The 15,410-nt window shown below is 42.9% G+C and overlaps 1 protein-coding gene across 3 annotated transcripts in view; it reads right to left on the minus strand.

Moving 5' to 3' along the window:
• Positions 1-6,762, minus strand: part of GK (glycerol kinase) — a 76,267-nt gene extending 69,505 nt beyond the window's left edge. For all 3 annotated transcript variants that reach the window (XM_060136828.1, XM_060136827.1, XM_060136826.1), the window contains exon 1: positions 6,562-6,762. In XM_060136828.1, coding sequence (XP_059992811.1) covers positions 6,562-6,639 — 78 coding nt within the window. In that variant the 5' untranslated portion in view covers positions 6,640-6,762. The remainder of the gene's footprint in view (positions 1-6,561) is intronic.
• Between the last annotated feature and the right edge of the window lie 8,648 nt (positions 6,763-15,410).

The following is a 15,410-nucleotide window of genomic DNA, read 5'->3' on the forward strand; positions in this document are numbered from 1 at the left end:
TTAAATTTTTTCGTTTAAAACATCGAAAATATATAGAATATAATAAAAAAAATGTATGAAAAGTATTTCGTAGAGGGCAGGCACACAGCATGTATCCAAAAGATGTTACCATTACTGTTGTGGCTACAACTGGTACTATTTTTATTACTGTTCCTATTATTACTACTACCACCAGCACAGCAGATAGGTGATAAGAGTTAGGATTCAAAAAGTCACCAGTGGGCTTCCCTGGTGGCGCAGTGGTTAAGAATCCACCTGCCAATGCAGGGGACACGGGTTCGAGCCCTGGTCCGGGAAGATCCCACATGCCGCGGAGCAACTAAGCCCATATGTCACAACTACTGAGCCTGCGCTCTAGAGCCCACGAGCCACAACTACTGAGGCCGCGTGCCACAATTACTGAAGCCTACACACCTAGAGCCTGTGCTCCGCAACAAGAGAAGCCACCGCAATGAGAAGCCCGTGCACCACAACGAAGAGTAGCCCCTGCTCGCCGCAACTAGAGAAAGCCCGTGCAGCAATGAAGACCCAACACAGCCAAAAATAAAATAAATTAAATAAATTAATTTTAAAAAATCACCAGTTCTGTATTCATCTCTAAGCCCAAATCCTGTCTCAGCTCCAGATTTTGTTTTTGGTGGGGGAGGGCAATTAGAAACTGAAGAAACAACTTCACATAGGAAAGGAATTCAGCACAGTGCAGGCGCATAGCATAAACCCAAAACCCAACGATAGCATAGCATAAGCCCAAAAGACGTTACCACTACTGCTGCTACTACTACTACTGCTACTACTGCTACTTATTATGATTATTACTACTACTGCTACTCTTACTACTTCTATTATAAGAGGAGAATTAGAATTAGAAGTCATTAGCTCTATATTTACCATTGTGCCTAAATCATGGTCAATTCCAGATTTGGAGGAGGGGGACAGTTAAAAAGCTGAAGAAACAAGGAAAATTACTTCTATAAAAATTGTTTTAAAAGGACTTTCTGAAACAACGCATGCCTTCTGTCTCAGCAGAAGGGGAGTAGTGGAGAGATGAAGACGAAATGCAGTCCTTACTAACTGTCTTTCACGCTTGCCTCACTCACCCTATGACTAACTCAGCCATCCCATCATAAACATGCATTCACTTCCCTCCCCACGTGGTTTCCCCACTAGCCTACTCATGCCACACTCAGCTTTACTGTGTGATAAGTAAGACATTTTTCAGGAATATAAACTCCATCTCTAAAACACTATGTAAATTTGCAGGACCTAAAATAAAAATATTAGCTACAATCATGTTACATTGCAAACTTGACCACAGAAGGCATAATGGCATCTTCCAACAAGCCACAGAAGTAAACACAGCAAATGGCATTGTATTTTTCTTAAAAAAGGAAATTATATTAAATAGCATATTCATACATCTAACATAGCTATAGTTGCCAAATTCAACTTTTTCCAAGACCCCGCAAGTTCTCCCTTTCTAGTCTTTCGGTCCAAGAGTTCTAGTCAACACATCAAGCCCTGGAGGCCTCTCTCTGCTGTTGTCTATTCACGTAATGAGCACCGACCAGACGCCAGATGCTGTATTAGGCTTTGGAGAGGGGGAAAAAAGACACCATTCTGCCCCTCAAGGAACTCAAAACTGAAGGCTCTAAACATTTATGCTTATGAGACAAGAGGACAAGAGAGGGTGGCAGCTCTCTGATGAGAACATGTTCTTGCCATGTCTGTAATGTTATGGGCAAGAAAACTAACCAACTTAGTGCGGGGGGGACACAAAAGAATCACATTTACATTTATTATAAGAGGGGCCTCATTCGAGCTATGAGCCAAATTAGTTTTACCAAATTTACTGTTCATTAGTTCCTGGCCCTTAATGGGTGCCTAATACTTATGTGTTGGATACATAAATGAAAAAAGAAAGCGGAAATCTATCCCTTAACCTTGAGATCTCTAAGTATGATGAGACAACCGGGGTCAAGGCAATGTTTCCTGCCAAAATAAGCACGGAGCTACAATTCAGATCATTCTTCATAGATGCTGGCTATTGGAACAAAATGGTTACGCAACCATTATCCATGGTGACTACACCTAAGCCCTGCCCAGGCCCCGCTTAATCTGAGTCACAAGATGATCCAAACCAGCAGGACTTTTTCAAAGGCAACATTTTTTTACATATTGTGAAACCTGTGTGTGAGTACGTTTTGCTTGGTGAAGATTCATCTGTGACCATAATCAGAACTGGTAAATGGCCTTCCCCAGCCTCCCATCTTCCCTTCACAATGCAGTCAGCCCTCCATATCCACGGTTCCGTTTCTGTAGATTCGACCAGCCACAGATCAAAATTATTTTTTAAAAAATTCCAGAAAGTTCCAAAAAGCCAAACTTGAATTTGCCCTGGGCCTAGCAACTATTTACATAGCATCTACATTGTATTCACAACTACTTACATAGCATTTACATTGTGTTAGGTTTAAGTAATCTAGAGATGATTTGAAGTATATAGAAGGATGTGCATAGGTTTTATGCAAATAATGCACCATTTTATTATATAAGGGACATGAGCATCCTAGGATTTTAGTATCCACGGGGGTCCTGGAACCAGTCTCCTAGATACCCAGGTTTGACTGTACTCAGGTAGCTCGGGAGCCTAAGGCAGGAGGTGTTAGGAGGATAGGTTTCTGACTGTGACAGACCTGGACTTGAATCCCAGTTCCACGTTACTCTGTAACCTTGGGCACACTCTTCAGCACAGTCTAATCATCTGGGTAAAGGAGCTTAATAATACTACCTACATCATATTTGTTATGAGGATTAAATGAGATAATGCTGGAAAAGTCCTCAATGCAGTGCCTGACACATTGCAAGTCACAACACATTCTAATCCTTTGTTTTTTGGGGTTTTTTTAGCAGTCAACTTAATGGGGAAAAAATAAAGTTACCAAATTAAAGAAGGAAGTTGACTGTTTAAGCTGAAGCTTTTGTCTTACGAAGAAATGGCTCCTCCTTGAAACCTGTTACACTAATTCTCTTTCCAAGAAGTTCCTACTCTGCAATCTGGGTAAACACATGCCAAGCCCAGTTCACTTTCCTATCAGACAAGTTGGAAATTTTCCTTTGGTACAAAACATATGCATAGGATCCCAAGATTTAAGTCTTTGACAACTAGAGGAAGAAACGAACATGTTCTAAAATTGCAGGTCTACTACTAAAAGAGAAGAAATTAAGTAATCAAACATACCTAAGTCAGAGTTTTAACATTTTTTTGACAAGATAAAAAAGAAAACCAGATTTAAAATTCAGTTGACCTATAAAAATCTATTCAACAAATATGTATAAAGTGCTCCTGTAGATAAAACAGATGTTCATTTGTCATGTTGACCAAGATATTTTAAGGAATGCAAAGATGAACAAGTCTTAAAAAGGAGGTTCCTGCTTTCAAGTACAGCAGATATACAATGACACGAAGTAGGTGCTAAGAGCTATTAACAAATAAAAAAGAATGCTATAGAAAGGGGGAGAAATTCTGACTAAGGGTTTGAGGAAGACTTCTACCAAGAGATGGCAGTTGAGTACAATTTGGAGGTAAAATTTGGAGTAAAATTTGGAGGTAGAGCACAATTTCAAGAAGCAGATATGGGAAATTTTCACAGGGAGGAAGCATTTCCCTTGGATGAAAGAACATGAATAAAGAAATCTTGTGTCCCTTATGGGAGAAAGCCAATATAGCTGGCATAGAAAAAGGGAAAAGAAAACTTAGCAAGGTTATTGGTCTTGTGAATGTTGAATGAGATATGACAATTCAATGAATAATGGTCAGGAAATTATTTTAGTACCTTTCACTCTATAAGCTTCCTTATGACAGTCCTTACCTGCTGTATTCTTTCCTGAGAAGGTAAGCAAATATTTTTGAGTCATAATTACAATGTGGAACAATATGACTAGAACAACTCCTGGGAATCACCTTGTGACTGAAGCACTTATTCAGCAACTCTATTATCTGTATTTTGTAGGGAGTGCTTTAGCAAACCTCTTTCCTTATAACCAAGGGAAAAAAAAACCCTTTCTAAACCATTCCCAAGTTTTTCTCTACTTCACACAGGATCCCTTCACACAGGTAGTCTTTTATTTACCTCTGAAGCTTTCTTGCATAGTTGTTTCTCAAGCAGCAGGAAACTTTATTGATCAACTTCTAAACATCATTCTATAAGCAGGACAGGAACCTTCTGAATGTGCACCTTAGCTTACTCTCTGAGATCAAGCCACAGTAAACAGCACCCAACTTTTTAAAGGCTCATGACACTGAACAACTGATTGTGATGATACTAAGTTTTCATTCCTTCCACACCAATGCAGAAAGATGCCTCTTGGGCAACAAAATCTGAGGGACCAGGAACAACCTGCAGTAGATAAAGAAGATTGCTGGGCTATATGGAGAGCAACAGTGAAAAGTCAAAAGGAAGAAAGGCACAGTCAAGCTGGTAACTAAAAAGGCAGCCTACAGAGTTATGAAATATTTTACCCACTTTCATAGAGGGCAAAGGCTGCATAAACTTGAGAACAACTGCCATGTTTGGTTTGGCCCCTACAATCCATTAGGAACTAGTTGCCAACATTTAAGAACAGGAAGATTTCACTGAAAACTCTAGACTACCAGCTTTTCTTAAAGAATTTGAAGATTTGGCAGCACGGGGCTAGTGTTCCTGCCTGGCAGCTACAGGTTTCCCCTTAGCCTGAGTCTGCTCTCCAGTCTGCCCTCCTCCCTCTACCTGCCTGGCCCCTGGAGGCATTTGTGTGGGCAATTCTTGAATACGGCTTCAAAACTCAACGAACAGCGCACTGTCTTGATGGTCTTTCTTAATTTGGGAAGATGGTAGTGATGATTGTGTATTTTATTAATCAAATCCAGGTAGGCTAAGTTTCTTACTTATGATTCTGGATTACTTTATAGACACTTACATGAAAATAAGACATAGTGAAACCTGCCCTGGGTGATCAGAAGGTAAACAGTGTAAGAGACGGTAGAATTATGTCTTGGCAGCTCAAACCAAGGTAAGTCATTAAATAAGAACCAAGCTAAAACTGGACTGAAGGCTTTTGACTTTAGACAAGAGAGATGAGTATCAAAATGAAGGTACAGGGGCTTCCCTGGTGGCACAGTGGTTGAGAGTCTGCCTGCCAATGCAGGGGACACGGGTTCGAGCCCTGGTCTGGGAGGATCCCACATGCCACGGAGCAACTGGGCCCGTGAGCCACAACTACTGAGCCTGCGTGTCTGGAGCCTGTGCTCCTCAACAAGAGAGGTCGCGATAGTGAGAGGCCCGCACACTGCGATGAAGAGTGGCCCCCACTCACTGCAACTAGAGAAAGCCCTCGCACAGAAACGAAGACCCAACACAGCCAAAAATAAATTAATCAATTAATTTTTTAAAAACACAAAAATACTAAAAAAAAAAAATGAAGGTGCAAATGCAGGTTTTGGTCAACTAAACAGAGCTCTGAAAAAAATATATATACTGTATGTACAATGTATACATACAGTATATATACATACTAAATAATGCATGAAAACATGATTTGAGACAAAGAAGTGAAGAGGGAGCTAAGTAGTCATTAAATATTTACATCAACTTGCCAGATTAGTCAAATGTCCACTGAAAGCATGGGCTCTTAAACAACAATAGTTTTTTAAAATTACTTTTAAATTATCTTACTGAAGTCAGTGCTAGGTCACTTTAAGAGCAAGTTTCCTAATTGCCCAAAACAAATTAATCAGCAGAAAGTCACTTAAATAGCACTCCATTATGGCAAAACTCTGCTGTCAGACATGGTAAATAAAATGAGAAATAGAATTTCCCTGCCGCTTTACGCTGTAAAGCGCAGAGAGGACAGTCATCTTTGTAATGGGCAAAGTATCAGAAATGAAATTTACAAATCTTCGAAATTAAATAAAGACTCTGGTAAAAGCAGTGTAGTGTGACTTTTTCCTAATGTGCTCTGCCACTCGCCGGCCCCCGCCCCCCGCCTTAGCGTTCTACCTTCTGCAATGTCTGTGGGAGAGAATGACAAGGCATCATCACGCTAATACTATATTCGTTCCACTGCTCCAAAGGACGCTGTTAGGCTACCACAGCCGTGACACAGCTTCCCCCATCCAAGGACGTCCTGCCCCCGGCAGGCCAAATGCTTCTGGGGAAGACTGCAGCAGCGGTCAATGTGGCCACCTGTCCCTGGCTGCAGGCGGGCTGCTCTGCACGGACGCTCGACGAGTCCTAGCTCCCTTCGGGGGAGGAGTCCCCCCATTAGAAGGCGGCCCGGTTCCTCCTTCAAGGCCACGGCTGCTCAGCTCAGCCGCGGGGGTCGCGAGAGGCCGCGTTCCCCCAGGCCCGGGCGGGGCAGCTCCAGCGTGGCAAGTCCCGCTCTGGGGCTCTTGGCCTCCTTCTCTTGCCTGGCGGCCGGGGCCCCGGGCCGTGGGAAGAACGGGATGGGGACGCGACACCCAGCCCCGGCGTTCCAAGGCTCCCGCCCCGGTTCATCACCTACTCAGGGGCACCCCGGGCTCACCAAAAAGCGCGTCGAGCTGGTGCCCTGGTCCACTGCTCCCACCAACGGCCCCAAAACTGCTTTCTTCGCGGCTGCCATGAAACCAGCTTGGGGTCGGCGGGCGGTCGCAGCCCGTTTCCCTGAGTGACGGCGGCGGGCGGCGAAGGGGCGGGAGGCGAGTCGGGAGGGCCGGGGGACCGGCAGCAGTAGATGGCTCGGACCGCGCTCGGGCGGCCCCTTTACCGGCGCGGAGCCTTCTCACCCCGCCCCTCCAGCCCAGGCCCCGCCCCCACCAGCGTTCCCCACGACTCCGGGGGCGGGGCGGAGGGGGGGGCGCTGTCTGCCTGGCCGACCAATTACCGAAAGCGGAAAGAGAAGGAACATTCAGACAATCTGAGGTAGCTAGACGTCACGGGGGCGGGGCCTGGGCGCGGCGGAGGCGGTGGCCGGCGCGACAGGTCACGTGGGCCCGGCGACCAGGCGGCCAAGTCGGCCTGCCGCAGGGCCGGGGCTGGGACAGGTGGTGCCCACGGTCAGGGAGCGTCTCTGGCCCGCGGAAAGGCCACAACCCTACCAGCGCCCTGGGGCTTCCGCTCGCGGATAGGTCCCAAAGGGCAGAACTGCTTGTTCCTCTGGTGGGCTGTGCAAAGCAAGACGTGAGTCACTCTTTGGACCGACCCTACCGGGCCTTCCCGCGCTTCCCACGCCCCGCCCACTTCCCGGTTCCTCGTCCAAGAAAAGAATAATCCCCTCTACTGGGACTGACCCTATGTAGTGTCACCTTCAGGAGCAGCGCGAATCCTTCGCCTTTGGAGGCTTTTCAGGGATAATGAACGAGTTAGTTCTTTCGGTTTAGCGTTTAAGTGAAGCGCTCAAAATCAACCTCCTGGGGTCATCCGTAGACTATCCGGAAAGAAGTCGCCGGGGTCCTCCCTGTCCTGATGCGCCCTTGCCCCTCGTTTGGCCTCAGTCTGATGTCCCCTCCCTCACAGGCCCTTTTCTTCTCCCTCCGGTAAATGATGTGGACAGCAAAAGGAGAAAAGAGTCCTGCTTATTTGACCTTGAATTTACCTTGCTGGATTCTTTTAGATCCTGTGTTCCAGGAGTTTTCAAAGTCTGGACCGAGACCCAATGTGAGACATAGCTTACAAAACAACCCCAAGCCTGTGTGCCGACGTGTGTGTGTGTGTGTGTGTGTGTGTGTGTGTGTGTGTGTGTGTGTGTGCGCGCGCGCGCGCAGGCGCGCATTTATTTATAATTTATATAGTTACATATATATATAAATACATTTTATATATTTTTACATATATTTTAAATGTTTCCAAAACCATATTTATCCTTCAATGCTATGCATTCTGTATCTTTTTTATTCTATTGCATATCATTTTTTAAAAAATGCTGGTTGAAAAATCACTAAATTGATTTTGTAAACCAGCATGCTCAATCCATTTCAAAAGCATTGTACTATTCCCACTCTCGCATATTTTTCCACTCCACTTCCCCAATCTCTCACGGTTCTGGAACATCATTTCTATTTTTCCCCCCTCTCGCCTTCCTCTACACCACCTCACTTATTCATCTCTGTGTTTATAGTTTTACAACTCTTGCTCTGGAAGCAAATTTTCCTATACTCTGTCTAGAAATCGAATTCTAGTGTTCCAGATGAGGCCTACTTGTAGAGATGCTGGACTTGGTAACTACTGATAAACTGGCTTGCTTAAGGATAGGAGTGCAGATGAATCAGTATTTCTGAATTTCCTGGAAGAGGAAGAGACACAGACAGGCATACATGCACATGTAAAGGAACTAGGCTAACTTGCCCCTAAACACCCTGAAAAACTTAATTGACTGAAATAGATAAGGATTTCCTTGACGCTAACAGGCAGTAAAAAGAAAGCCACCAGGCTTCCCTGGTGGCGCAGTGGTTAAGAATCCTCCTGCCAATGTAGGGGACACAGGTTCAAGCCCTGGTCCGCGAAGATCCCACATGCTGTGGAACAACTAAGCCCGTGTACCACAACTACTGAGCCTGTGCTCTACAGCCCGCGAGCCACCACTACTGAGCCCGCGTACCGCAACTGCTAAAGCCCGTGCTCCTAGAGCCTGTGCTCCGCAACAAGAGAAGCCACCGCAATAAGAAGCCCATGTGCCACAACTAGAGAAAGCCCCTGCGCAGCAACAAAGACCCAATGCAGCCAAAAATTTTAAAAAAAAATAAATTTATTTCTTAAAAAGTTAAAAAAAAAGCCACCAAACCTACCACTTTGATCCATTAAAAGAAAAAAAAAATCCCTGACCATGTTTGAACTTTCACACACTTCTGACTCCCAGATTCTAACAGGACAGCAAACTATTTGTTCAGCAGCATCATGTGATCAGAATTCAGACATTTCTGTAAAAGTGGGGCTAGACGTACATGAGAGATTCTAAAACTTATTGATCCTGTGGTTCCCACAATAGTCTGTGTTCCACATCCTTATTCTTTTCACCAAAACAGAACTTAGGCCACTGAGGAAATGTGACTTATGCACGTCTCATCCCAGATGGAATCTGAACTATGATCCCTTCTTGTCTTAACATAGGCATTCGAAACATCTGCCCAATGTTCCAGAAACTCAAGATACTTATCGGACCCCTACCCTAAAATAACTCATGATTCCTTAAAGACAAATATTTCCTTTCTTGTGTTGGGTCAACTGTAATTCTTGAACAACCTTATGGCTTTTGACTATATAAGCCCCTGACTCTTTATCTTCCCCAGAACAGAACCTGAATCTGTCTCCAGAACTGCAATTCCTAAGACTCCCACAAAGCTCTTTGTTTTGCAGCCTTGATACTGATTATTGATACCAAGGGAAGGGTCTTAAATGGCAGAATCCAGCTCAGCCGTATCTCAACTCCACACCCTAAATATTTACTCTGACTGTCACAAACCTATTTGCTTTTATCCTTTTGGAATCTCCCCCGTTTGCCTGCCCTCTCACATCCCTTTAAACCCCAGCTACAGTCTGTAAACTTAAATCTATATAAATGCAAAAGTCAACCAATATATCTTCTGATTCCATTTTTCATACTATGATTGAGAAAAAGTTGGAAATAACTGTTGATGACAAATTAATCAAGGGACTTCCCGGGCAGTCCAGTGGTTAAGACTCCGGGCTTCCACTGCAGGGGGCACTGGTTCAATCCCTCAACGGGGAACTAAGATCCCATGTGCTGCATGGCACGGCCAAAAACAAAACAAAAAAATAATCAATTGTCAATCTAAGAAAGAAATGGAAAATTTTATTCGATCCAACCTGAGGATTATAACCCAGGAGACAGTCTTTTAGAAAGCTCTGAGGACTCTTAGAAGACACAGCACGGTTATGTTTTTGAGACAAAGGGTGATATGTCAAATGACATATTGACAGTTTGCACAATGCAGATCTGCATGTAGAAAGCCAGTAGTGGGTCACCCTGTCTCTTTACAAAATTAAGAAGGAATGTTAACTCCTAAGGAGCTCTGGCTAATGCAGATGCACAATACACACTAAAGGGGAGGGAGGAAGCCCCAACAGGCAGAGAATAATTTTATGTTTAAATTTTTCTTGTCTTGCCATAAAATATGAATTTAATTTCATCGTAACAATGGTCCACGTGAGGCCCAGAGTGCATAAGTGGCTCATCTGAGTCCTTCTGTGGTAGAACCAAGACTAGAATTTCCATCTCCTTGACACAAGCCTAGTGCCCTTTGATAGCAACCTGAGGAAAACTAGGAAGAGAAATGGATAAAAAGGAAAAAGGTAGGATGGTCCGCCTTGATCTCCCCAAGACCCGTTGAGATTTGAAGGCAAAGCGGTAGAAGAAACACTGGATTGGAAAACTAAGGACCTTGGTCTAGTGTTGGCCCTGGCATTCAACACTTAATCTTCCTAAACTTGAGTAACTCATTGCCTCCCATGTCTTTCTTTTGCTTGTTTGTAAAACTGGGAAAATCACCGACGTGGGTGGGTTAATGTGAGACTGAAGTGACACAGTGTCTGTGAAAGCACTCTACAAGCAGCACAGTTCATCATGAAAAGCAAGATGTAGTCTCACTGGCAAGTGTGTTTCTATCAAAGAAATCCAGAGGTAAAGACCAAGGTCCTTCATGCAAATGATTTAAGTAGGTTGAGTCATCAAAAGCGCACTGTGAAATATTTCTGACTGGTAGAGCAAGAAACCGGTGTTAACTCCCCACCCACCCCTTGGAGAGTCTCTGGCTGTTTCACTTATTCCTCCTCTAGTTTTTCTTGTTCTTTAATTAACACAGAATTTACATAAGCAGAAAGGCTACATTTCCTCAGGGAAAGACCAGTAGTGGGTCTACTGGGAAGACCAGTAGTGCTTCTTGGTCTTTCCATATTTGCCTGTCTTACTTTTTCTAGTCTAGTCTATTTGGAAAGCTAGCCTTTCCTTAATCTCTCCCTGCTATTCTAATAATTACTTGGATATGGATTGATATAGATACGAAAAAAAACCCATAACATGGAAAGTTAGTGCTGGAAAGGATGACAATAAATAGCGGCAGCACCCCTTTATTTTATGGGATGATGTAGGCAGATGTACGAAGTGCTTTGCCCAAGGTAGCAGAGGAAGTTAAAGACAGATCCAAAATTTAAATATACTTGATAAAAACAGCCAAATTGGGCGCCTTCCCCTCTCCCCATGCGAACTGGACAATCCACTCGCATGCATGTTAATAATGTAAGTATAACTACCTAATATTATGTATCACTTCATGCAATGTTACAGTTGTAACAGAGTTAGGACATGGCAATTATTCTCAAACTTTACCTACATTAGAACCACCTAGAGGACTTGTTAAAACCTGGGCCCACAACCCCAGAATTTCTGGTTTAGTAGATGAGTTCTGAAAATTTGCATTTCTAACAAGCTCCCAGGTGGTGCTGATACTGCTGGTACAAGGACCACACACTTTGAGAACCACTGTGCTATGGGTATGCTGGAATTTCTATTTTTCTAGGATTTGGCAGAACTGTGAGGTATGAGAAATTTGTGTTATGACTTGTGTAGACCTTTTTGTCCCAAATCTTAGTTTCCTGCTAACAATCAAATAATCCACTTAGAATATTGGTAGTAAAGGTTCAGGGCAGAGATTCTCAAACATTAGTCTGTGTCAGAATCACCTAGGGCACTTGTTAAGGATTCAGATTCCTGCCACCTTCTCCCTACCCCGACCCCTCAAATGCAATGTGCAAGGCTCCTTGGAGCCAGGGATTTTGTCCTGATCATTATTATATCCCTAGGGTCTGGGTGTTCTACAAGTGACGGTTGAATGAATGAATGAATCAATCAATCAATGTGATAGACTGTTACATAGGTGGTTCCTAATGAGTCATGCCTTTTGATGATAATGTCCTTGTGTTGTAACTTCCCACATTTGTGGGTGGGGATCATTTTAAAGTTTTATTATAGGCTTTGCTGCTGGATACAAAAGACAGACAACTGTCACAGGTATCATGGGCAGTACATACCAAGTCTAAGCTGTAGAAAACCATTTCAAAATATAAACTTGTTTTTGGAATACATTGTGTCAAAGGCTGTCCATATTAATGCCTTTGGTATAAAGCGGTAACATTTCCCTTGATAAGCAGACAACACCCATCCATTACCTTATACACCTTTCCACGTCCTGTAACTACTCTACTCTCACTCACCCAAACAAGTCACAACTCACTTCTGTCCCTTCACAGGTGCAGAGGAGATTTGGCTTGGGCCACGTGACTTTCATGGTCAATGGGATGTTAGCAAACATGATGCAGATGGAGACTTGATAAGTACTTGTACAAGAAACATACGCCCTCTTAAAACTGAGCCATGCTGTTAAGAAAGCCAAACTAACCTACTAGCCAATGAGAAGCCACGTGGAGGAGAACTATGGCATTCTAGCTGACCAACACCAACTTCCAGATATGTGAATGAAACCATCTTGGATATTTCAGCCCCAGCAGAGCTCCCAGCTGACTGCAGCTGCTAAATGAGTGGCCTAGTTGAATGAGTGACCTTAGCCAATATCACCTAAAGCAGGAAAACCAGATACGCCCAGCTGGTTCACAGAGTTATGAGAGATAATAAATGTTGCTGTTTTTAGCCACTTGGCTTTGGAGCAACAGGGAAATGACACAATGAGTACATTTTGGTGTGATCTCTATTCCTCACAGAATTTAATTCTTAGTCATATCTGGTTACAACCAAGACACTGGCTCTTTTGGAAAAATCAAAGTATGAGCACCCAGAAGCTTTCTTGTTTTCCAAAAACTTTCAACTGATGCAAGTTGAGAAGCTTTCAATTTGAAAACCTGTTCCTGATAAGGTTCTGGGGCAGGGATGATACCTGGAATGCCTTTGAAGTCTTCGTTGGGTCTGTTAAGGGCAGTGGTGCTTAAGGTGGGACCACTGTCACTTTGGTTGTTTTTATTTCCTTCCCCCAGCATCTGTTTGGCCCTCTAGTCTCACATTCCTCTTATATCCCTCACGCTTTCTCTTTTGTGTGCTTGTTTGACTTTCCCTTTTTATATGCTCACCTCCAAGCCTCCAGTGGCTAATAGAAGACAAAGATGTAAGTTCCTTTTTACTTTCTGCCTTTTGCCACTATAAAGATGTAAAAAGTATGAATAATGACCCAAATGAAGTCAAAGTAACCACAATTATGTTCAATATTGTGTTCAATTATGTTCGTGATTAGAAATTATGCATTACATTCATAATCATGGGGCAATGACTTTTCCAGTGCTCCATTCACACATTCGTATCAAACAGAGAAAAGAAAACTGATTTAGTGCCTTTCTGACAAGTCCCATAGGAGGCACAAAATACATGTTGAATGGATGAGGGAATTCACTAATCTCAGTGAGATTACAATAATTGATTTGCTGATTCTTTGAAAAAAAATGTGTGCTCTTGAAAAGAAAAGGTAACTTTACAGTTTATTTGTTTAATCTCCCTATTTAAACTTGACTAGGAAAAAAATTGGAGGAAAATCTATCATTTATCACTCAGTAATGGCGTGTAAGGAAAGAGGAACAGTGATCTTAGTTGAAGTATATTCACTGTTCTTTTAATGGGAGACTCTATTCATTTTTGAAACATTCCACTGAAATCATCTGTGTCTTTGGGGAAACTTCTTATGTGTGAAGAAACATATGGATTTATTTTTTTAATTAAAGGATTGGAAATATTTTTTCAGATTACCTAGCTCAGCTGAACTTATTAGAGTGGGAGAAAATAAAGGCAAAAATCTAAGTCGCTTGTCCAAGGTCACTCAAATGCATGAAGTTGGTCACAAAGTGCTGAGATGCACATGTGCGTCTAATGAATTTGTTACTATTCATGGAAAAAGAACTCCGAGTATATGCCAGCCTACAATGAATCAACAGTACTATTTTCCAAAGATACTGTAAACATATAAACATTATATATATTAATTATTGAGCCATCAGTGAAAAAAAACCTGTAGCTTCTTTATTTATTTATTTATTTTTGGCCACACTGTGGCTTGTGGGATCTTAGTTCCCTGACCCGGGATTGAACCCAGGCCCTTGACAGTGAAAGCACAGAGTCCTAACAACTGGACCACCAGGGAATTCCCTGTGGCCCCTTTTCAGAGTTTTTCTACCATACTTTTTGTACTCCATTCTCCCAAGGCCCCATATCTCACCACTGTACACAAAACCTAGGTCTTCATCTCTATCACCAATCTATGTTACAGAATGAGGAATTAAAAACCATAGAGAAACACCAGATGCTGGCAAGGATGTGGGGCAGCGGGAACTCTGATTCATTGCTGGTGGGAACACAAAATGGTACAGCCACTTTGGAAGACACCATGGCAGTTTCTTACAAAACTAAACGAACTCTTACCATAGGATCCAGCAATTGTTCTCTTCGGTGTTTATCCAGAGGAGCTGAAGACTTATATCTACACAAGAACCCGCAGCAGATGTTTATAGCAGCTTTATTCATAACTGCCAAAACTTGGAAGCCACCAAGATGTCCTTCAGTAGGTGAATAGATAAACTGTGGTACATGCAAACAATAGAATATTATTCAGCGCTAAAAAGAAATGAGCTATCAAGCCATGAAAACACATGAAGGGATCTTAAATGGACATTGCTAAGTGAAAGAAGGCAATATGAAAAGGCTACACACTATATACTTCCAACTATGTGACAATCTGGAAAAGGCAAAACTATGGAGACGGTAAAAAGATCAGTGCTTGCCTGGGGCTTGTGGGGTGGGGATGTGTGGGAATGAATAGGTAGAGCACAGAAGATTTTCAGGTCTGTATCGTTACTATAATGATGCATACATGTCATTACACATTTGTCTAAAACCATAGAATATAAATACTAAGAGCAAACCCTAATGTGAACTATGGACAGTCGGGGATAATGATGTGTCAGCGTAGGTTCATTAGTTGTAACAAATGTACCACTCTGGTAGGGGATGCTGATAACGGGGGAGGCTGTGGGTATGGGGGCAGTGGCCATATGGGAATTCTCTATCCTTCCCACTCAATTTTGTTGTGAACCAAAAACTGCTCTAAAAAAATCTATTAAAAAAAAACTGTAGAAACAGTTTTGATAGATATGAATGGTTCTGTCCCCTACTTATTCTCCCCAGCTGGCTGTATGTTACTGGGCATTCATTACTTTGGTTGAGAAATCACCACTCTTTCCCTCCCATTGCCATTTCGATTCTCTGGTCTTGACCTCCTTTACTTACTTACTTACTTATATATGTATTTATTTATGGCCAGCGCCTCGAGGCATGCATGATTTTAGTTCCCCGACCAGGGGTCAAACTCAAACCCATGCCTCTGCAGT

This window comes from Lagenorhynchus albirostris, chromosome X, assembly GCF_949774975.1.
Source record: "Lagenorhynchus albirostris chromosome X, mLagAlb1.1, whole genome shotgun sequence".
NCBI lineage: Eukaryota > Metazoa > Chordata > Mammalia > Artiodactyla > Delphinidae > Lagenorhynchus > Lagenorhynchus albirostris.